Source organism: Hordeum vulgare, chromosome 5H (assembly GCF_904849725.1).
Source record: "Hordeum vulgare subsp. vulgare chromosome 5H, MorexV3_pseudomolecules_assembly, whole genome shotgun sequence".
NCBI lineage: Eukaryota > Viridiplantae > Streptophyta > Magnoliopsida > Poales > Poaceae > Hordeum > Hordeum vulgare.
The window spans coordinates 484,540,198-484,548,074 of record NC_058522.1 but is presented as its reverse complement, the minus strand read 5'-3'; the positions used below and the strand labels follow the sequence as shown (position 1 = coordinate 484,548,074).

Here is a 7,877-nt window from a genome sequence, read left to right as displayed (position 1 = left end):
TATTCTCTCTCTTCCAACTCATCACAAATATATTATTTTAAATCTTACAACCTGCCTACGTCATCCTATTATACTTGCTCTTATAGACAAATGCAGTTGCGTACTGCCTTGGAAAATGCGCGCAACGCCGCTATCCCTATCCCATGAAAGAATGTAGTCGTGTCCCGTCTTAGAAAATGTGCACTTGCGACTACCCCCTATAGACAAGTATAGTTGCATCACGCCTTGAAAAACTTGCAATTACGACTACCCCATAAACAAATGTAATTGCGTCCCGCCTTGAAAAATATGTCGTTACGACTGTCCCAGAAACAAATGCAGTTGCACCTCATCTTAGAAAACATGCAGTTGCGATTACCCCTATAGACAAGTGAAGTTGCCTGCTGCATTGGAAAGCGTGCAGTTGTGACTACCTCTTAAACAAATCAGTTGGGTCCCACCTTGGAAACCCATGCAATTGCGACTACCCCTATAGAAAAGTGAGTTGCGTCTTACCTTGAAAAACATGCAATTGTGACTACCCCTATAGAGAAATGCAATTGCATCCCCCTCAAAAATTTGCAGTTACGACTGCCCCTATAGACAAATATAGTTGGGTCCCGCCTTGGAAAACGTGGAGTTGTGACTACCCCCTATAGACACATTTAGTTGCGCTCTGTGTTGGAAAACGTGCAATTTCGACTACCCCTTTAGGAAAATGCAGTTGCCTCTCGCATTTGAAAACATGTAGTTTTGACTACCTCCTAAAAAAATGCAGCTGCACCCCGCCTTGGAAAAACATGCAGTTGCGGCTACCCTTATAGACAAGTGCAGTTGCGCCCCGCCTTGGAAAAATATGCAGTTTGACTACCCTTATAGACAAGCGGAGTTGCGATCTGCCTTGGAAAACATCCAGTTGCGACTACCCTTATAGACAAATGTAATTGAGCCCCCCTCGGGAAACGTGCAATTGCGAATATCCCCTATAAACAAATGCAGTTGAGTCCCGTCTTGAAAAACATGCAATTGCGATTACCCCCTATCGACAAATGCAGACGTGTTCCGCCTTGGAAAACATGAAGTTGCGACTATCCCCTATAGGCAAATACAACTGTGTCCCACGTTGAGAAACATGCAATTCTGACTATCCTCTATAGACAGATGTAGTTACGCCCCGCCTTGGAAAACTAGTAGTTGCGGCTACCCCCTATAGAGAAGTGTAGTCGTGCCTCGGATAACATGCAATTACACATTGTGACTACTCCCTTATAGATAAGTGAAGTTGCGAGCCACATTTTTTTTTAACCGGTCACTTAGGGACCGATCCATTAAAAAAGTAGAAGAGAGTTGCCCGGTTAATTAACGAAAATCCGGACAAAAACCGTTACAACACGCCCCCAAAAGGATTTGATACCCGGTAAATTGCGATAGAAGAGTTGGATTTGATACCTTTGGTATTAGCACCAACAAGATATCATTAAAACATGATGGATTCTCCTCTCCTCGAACAATTCCGAATATTGCCTTTGTGACTGCCGCCCCACAAACGTCCCAAAGTCGCCGGAAGTAATGTGTCGGAAAACCATCGGCGCGTGGGGTTTTGGTGGGGAACATCTGAAAGAGCGTCGTCTTAACTTCCTTATCAACATACGGAGCCAACAAATGGTCGTTCATAGCTGCTGGTGGGTCCGGCTTGTCAGAAAAATGATTAAACGAGCTAAAACGGACAGTTATAAATCTTGATAGTTTTTAGCAACGGATTAGCAAAAATTTGATAGTTTTTCGTTGATAATCGTAAAGTGATAGCTACTGGACACATTTGCGTCAAATGTGATAGTTTTTGGCAATTTACTCGTGCTGTTACCTTGATCGGAACATGTTCTAGCACGTTCTCCACTCGCTGGACACCTTCGAAAGTGTAGAGAAGTTGATAGTAGTCACGTGCTAGTTGTTGCATATCTGTAAGGTCCTCCGTAACCTGACCATTCGGCTTTTGAAGGGCCTTTTATCAAATTCTTTCGCCTGCGCATAGATGCACGAATGTGGAAGAAGTGGGTGTTCCGATAGCCATTGTACTCTGGATCGTTGTCTCCACATCAGCCCCTCCCTCAAATACAGCTAGATCAAACGATCATTGACTTTGATCTCAATATGTATTGGTCCAGTTCTGTTGGCACTACTCCATAACCTTTCGAGTTCCTTTTTCAATATTCGGATCTCACCCCGAGCACTACCGAAGGTTGTTTTGCTCCAGTCACCGAGATTAATAGCCAGTGCTTGTAGTTTCTCCCGCACCTCTTCGACCGTCCAATCGTGACCATTCGACGGCCATGAGGATCGGACAGCCATCTTTAAATCCACATGGGTGTCCCACATCGTCTCATACCGGAAAGGTTTAAACACCTTGATCTGGCCAACACAAAGCTGCACAAGAATGGGAGAGCTAGTGGTGTGAATTCGCAGTTGTTAAGTGTTGCACCGATGCCAATGGGACCTGCTCGCACCAATCCAACGTCGCGAGTGCTCTATTGAGACGGACCCTTGTGAAGGTGCCACGTACGACCTTTTTTCATAGGCCCATCTCAAACCATATTATGAACACTCAGTGACTCAGGGTCCGACTGGAGATGCTCTTACCTCTGGGTGTCTAAAAAACGATTTATGTAGGACCAGTGCTCTGTGCCGGCGCGTCGGTCGAAACTTTTAGCCGGCCGCGCGCGGGCCGCACGATCCGCCAACCGCCGCGCATCTGCACCGTTAGATCTATTCATGCAACTTTTTCTTCGATGCAGCAAATTTCGGCGTGATGCAGCAATTTTCATCAACGGTTGTAACAAAAAAATAATTGTAGCAAAAAAAACTACGTGATCGTAGCAAAAAAACGAAGCTGATGATGCATGGTAGCAAAAATCAAACGCCGGTTGTAGCAAAATCTACGTGAACGTGTATGCAACTTTTTTAATGAACGGTTGCTGCACAAAATGATGTCGGTTGTAGCAAAAATTAACACGGTTGTAGCAAAAGTCAAAAAACACCGGTTGTAGCGAAAAAACCAACGAAGTCGAGTTGCAACCAAACGTGAATGCAACTTTTTTAATGAACAAATGTAACAAATGAAAAACGCTAGTAGCAAAATTAAACAGTAGTTGCAGCAAATTTACACGGTATAAAAGTTGCATCCACTGATCAGTAAAGCACGCGCGTGCGAAAAATATTGCATGACCCGCGCGAGTGAGCGAGCGACCGGCGCGCCGAAGAAAAACATTTCCCTTTATGTAGGCTATTATCTCTTTATGTAGGCTATTATGTGGACACCGCAGACAACCTGTGTCCACTTACAGCCTGACCCACAAGTATGATAATCGGTAGGGTCTGGAGATACCATGAGCATAAAGTAGTTGCAAAATTACCATTCATAGGTATGGATGCACAGTTTCTTAAAGAAAATGTATCGATGCAGAGGATATATTCCCCCTTCCCAAACATTACTATGGTTGGCAATACACCATCTCATTCTCCTCTGTTTCTCTCTCTCCTCACCGTAGCCCGATCCCCCGCCGCCTTGGTTAGCTCTGGCCACCGGCCTTGCCCTCCCCTTCGCTTGACTCCGGCCGGCCACCGCCTTGCCTCCGCTTCCGCGCGCGCAGTGGCCACCTCGTACCACGGCAGAGGCGCTTGGATCTATCGCCGGTGCAGTCCACGTCCGTTGAGCTCCTGGAGGCTGGAGCCACTCGCCCACACAATATCACCAACGAATCGCCGCTGCTTACCGCCGGTACCTTCTCTGTGCGCCCAAATCCGTTCCGATTATTCCGCGTACAGGCAATCTGTAACAAGATGGTACCTCCGGGTTGGGGCTTGGGTTCTAGGTTTGGGTTCGGGATTAGATAACCAGCCAGCCCAACTCGGCTTCGCGTGTTGTATTCGATTTCCACCACCCAGCCCAAGCCCAACTCGGCTTCGCGCCTTGGGTCCTCTATATTCCCCCCCTGCGCTGCGCACTGCCTGTCTCTCTCTCTCTCCTTGCAAAGCTGGTAGCATCCTGCCGCGGTGAGCCTCCACTCGCCGGCTGATCGATTGCGATCGAGTTAGCAGCCAAGCACGCACGCACGCTGAGTTTTAGTTTCGCTCCAACCTCCCCGCGCGCGCTATCATCGATGACGATGCGGATGGCGAGCTTTAATCTCTTCCGGCTGCGGCCACTGGCGGAGCTGTTGCCGGAGGTGGAGAGCCCCACGGAAGTCGTTCCTTTCCGGCGGAAGGCGGCGTACACGGCCGGCTCGCTCCTCGTCGTCCTGGCGGGCACCCAGCTCCCGCTGTACGGGATCGACACCAGCACGGCCGTGCACGCCCCCCTCTACTGGTTCCAGACGGCCTGCGCGGCCAACTGCGGGACCGTCATGGCCTTGGGCGTGATACCCCTCCTGTTGTCCGAGGCGACCTCTCACCTCCTCCTGGGATTAAGGATAGTCAACCCCATCCATGAAAACCACCTTCTCCTGTAAGCATTAATTCTGACGACGACCAAATTCTCCCCTGCTTAAATCGATGGATGCAATGTAAGCATCCTGACGACGACCTAATTCTCGACTTTTCACATGTGCTGCAGGAACGGCCTGCAAAAGGTGCTGGGGGTACTAATCTCCGTCGTCGTGCCGGTCGGCAACGCGCTATCCATGGGGCACTGGAGCGTGGGGGCTTCGATCCTCATCTCGCTTCAGGTTTTCGTTGGAAGCGTCATTGTCATTTATCTTGATGAGGTCCTTAGAAAGGGTTATGGCCTCCTTCCTGGCATTCCATTGTGCACCACCGCCAATGTTTGGTAAGAATAAATACAGTACATAATTACTCTGATATTTTCTACATGCACTTCTACTCCATATCCGTTACTACATATAAATCTTTTTAAAGGTTCTACTGCTAAGGAACTACATACGGATGTATATAGACATATATTGAAGTATTGATTTACTCATTTTACTCCGTATATAGTCTTTTAATGGAATCTTAAAAAGAATTATATTTAAGAAAGGAAGGAGCATGTTACTCCACTGGTTGTGTTGGATTATATATATTCTTACCATAATTAACGATTGCGTATGTATATGTGTATGTACGTTCAGTGCAACTCTTCTCTGGAGGGGCTTCAGAGATGGCAAACATGGAGACCTTGCGGCGTCGCTTGGCTTCTTTCTGCTTGTCTGCAGGTTACAAGGCTTGCATGTCGCGTTGCCACTAACAAGGCCACGGCGATCGCCAGATGATGTGGATGCTGCTAGGTTTCAGGCCAACTACAGCATCGACATATCCTACCTCTCATATGCTCCCATCCTCTTCCAAGCCATCCTCCTTTCATGGGCCTATGTATTCTCAGAGGTGAGTACCTACGTACCTTGCATGATTCGTGTCCCTTTCATCAATGTAGCTAGTCATCATGTACTCTGGCCGGATGCATGAGTAAAATTCTCGTTTTGGGTTAATGTTTGTTGCAGCAATTATACATGAAATATGGCGGAGACAAGCTGGTCAATCTGCTCGGCAAGTGGGAACGGTCTAAAACTTTTGGAGGGTTTACCCCAGTAAGCGGGATCGCCTACTACCTAACCACACCACCAACGTGAGCACACATATATAATTAATTACTGCCAACTCCTCAATATGTCTCTGAACTATTCATCGTGATTGAGATCAAATAACTGTTTCTCCATGTCCATGAAATGCAGCTTGGCTGATGTGGCAAGAGACCCGGTACACACATGCCTCTATGCCGCCTTGCTGCTTGGCGGGTGCGCTTATGTATCGACGGCCTGGTTCGTTCTGTGCGGGTATTCCAAGAGATATGTGGCCCGGCTGGTTGGGCACGGAGTTAGCGTGACGCCTGCGCAGGCGGACTCCATTCCCTTTAGCCGATGGAGCGGCCGTGTCGCCATGGTGGCCTTTGTCGTTGGACTATGCGTTGGGGCTCTGACCCTCCTGGCGGGCTTCATGCGCGTCACCGGTTCCGGTACTGGAATTATGCTCGCTGTCACCGGCATATACTCTTTCTGCTTCAACGCCAGAGCTTCTTCTGGGATCGGCGCCATTGGATTCTGATTGACGTGCTCCTTGTGTAGATTAGTTGTACTATCAGTCTGATTCTTACTCTGTTGTAGGCGAGAGAAGGAATCCTAGTAGTTACTACTGCGGATGTATTACTTATTTGCCTCATCAACGGCTGATTGTATTCTGAGGTTGGATCTACTTTGTATTCTGAGGTTGGATGCCTAGAACTCATCTAGCTGTGTATAGGGGATTCCGATTGTCTCATACACTTGATGTGAGCTGATTTTTTTTTAAGACAATCTCGCGAAGCTTTTATTCACTCGAACCAACGTTTAGAGGTACAAATGAAAGGTCATCCGGGTTGCTAACCAAACATGGCGACCAACCCCTAATTTTAATACTCCCTTCAGTCTTTTTTACTCCGCATATTAGATTTGGATCAAGTCAAACTTTACAAAGTTTGACTAAATATATATTAAAAAATATCAACATCTATAATAGCAAATATACATATCATGAAACTACCTTTCGTAATGAATCTAACAATATTAATTTGGCATTGTGAATGTTGATACATATTTCTATAAATTTGGTCAAAGTAGAGATACTTTGACTTCAGACAAAGCTAATATGCAGACTAAAAAGGACCGGAGGGAGTACATGCTTCGCTGGATTGTGACCTTCGAAATTCGAACTCCTGAACTCATGAACAATAGTGAGTGAATTAAAAGAGGTAGAATGGTCTATGATTTCACGCGTAGTATGGCTCCATAGCTGGCTTGAGCTTTCTATTTGATATGCGAGGGATAGCGCCTCCCGAACTGCGAGAGCTTCTACGGTTGGTGGATTATTGGTTCCCTTAAACATCAGTGTCGATGTTCCCTGGAAGTGACCCGCCAGGTCGCGGCAAATCGCAGCAGCAACACTCCGTCCTCGGTTCTGTCCAACCGCCGCATCAACATTTATCTTTGCATACAAGTTTGGTGGTCGAATCCAGTGAGCAGGCCGAACCACTGGGATCTTCACTTGAGCATGTCCCGTCCCCTCAACGATGTCGAAGTTTGATATGTATGCTTGGATAAATTGGTTTGTTGCCTGGGCTGTAGAAAACTTCTTCATATATGGCCTTGCCTCTTGCTCTCCACACTGCCCAAAGGGTGACCTGTTGAAATTTTTGAAGGTGGGCTTTAGGCCCATTAGAGAATTTCAGAAAAATCTTCAAGGGCCCATGTAGGTGGCGGCATGACAAGGTGGTGGGAAGTTTAGTCCCATCCCGTTAGTGGAGGAGAGTTTGGACCCTTTTATAAGAGTCTCTCTTCCACATGCTATTGGAGAGTGAGAAGAAAAGGTGCCCTCGCGCACTCCTCTCCGTCGCCCGCCTCGTCACGACGAATGAGCCGAGCCGAGCCCATACCTACGCGCTTATTTTTGCCGGTCAGAAACGGAGAATACGTAACGGACACGGCACGATCCGAGACGTCGGATCGTGGGCTGTTACCGACTCGGACGTGGGTTCGGCCCACGTCTCTCCACCCAGCCGCCTTTATAAGCACGCGATCGCCTACCCTAGCCGTCACGAGAATCAGATCACATCTGCCTCACGCGTTCGTTCCTTGACTGCTGCTGCCGCCGGCGATTCCGTCCCATTTACCGCGTACACGGTCGACGGGAGAGCAGGCCTCCGAAACCTCGCCTCTCCGGTTCCTGTACGGGAGAGGGGCGATTAGGTTTTTGGGGAGCGATCACGCGACTGCTCGCCTCCGTCCGTCTGCTTCGTCTACGTCCGCGTCGCCCTCGTCATCGCCATGTCTTCACCAAGCGAAGCTGACCGTCTCCGCGAGGAAGCCGAGAAGAAG

The 7,877-nt window shown here is 48.0% G+C and overlaps 1 protein-coding gene across 1 annotated transcript; it reads left to right on the top strand.

Annotated features, from left to right (window-relative positions):
* Window positions 1-3,439: 3,439 nt before the first annotated feature.
* Window positions 3,440-6,366, top strand: LOC123397622 (protein transport protein Sec61 subunit alpha-like). Its single transcript, XM_045092160.1, has 5 exons — window positions 3,440-4,480; window positions 4,589-4,801; window positions 5,103-5,355; window positions 5,472-5,596; window positions 5,703-6,366. Exons 1-5 carry the CDS (start codon window positions 4,137-4,139, stop codon window positions 6,070-6,072), a joined length of 1,305 nt encoding a protein of 434 aa, XP_044948095.1. The 5' UTR covers window positions 3,440-4,136; the 3' UTR covers window positions 6,073-6,366.
* The last annotated feature ends 1,511 nt before the right edge of the window (window positions 6,367-7,877 follow it).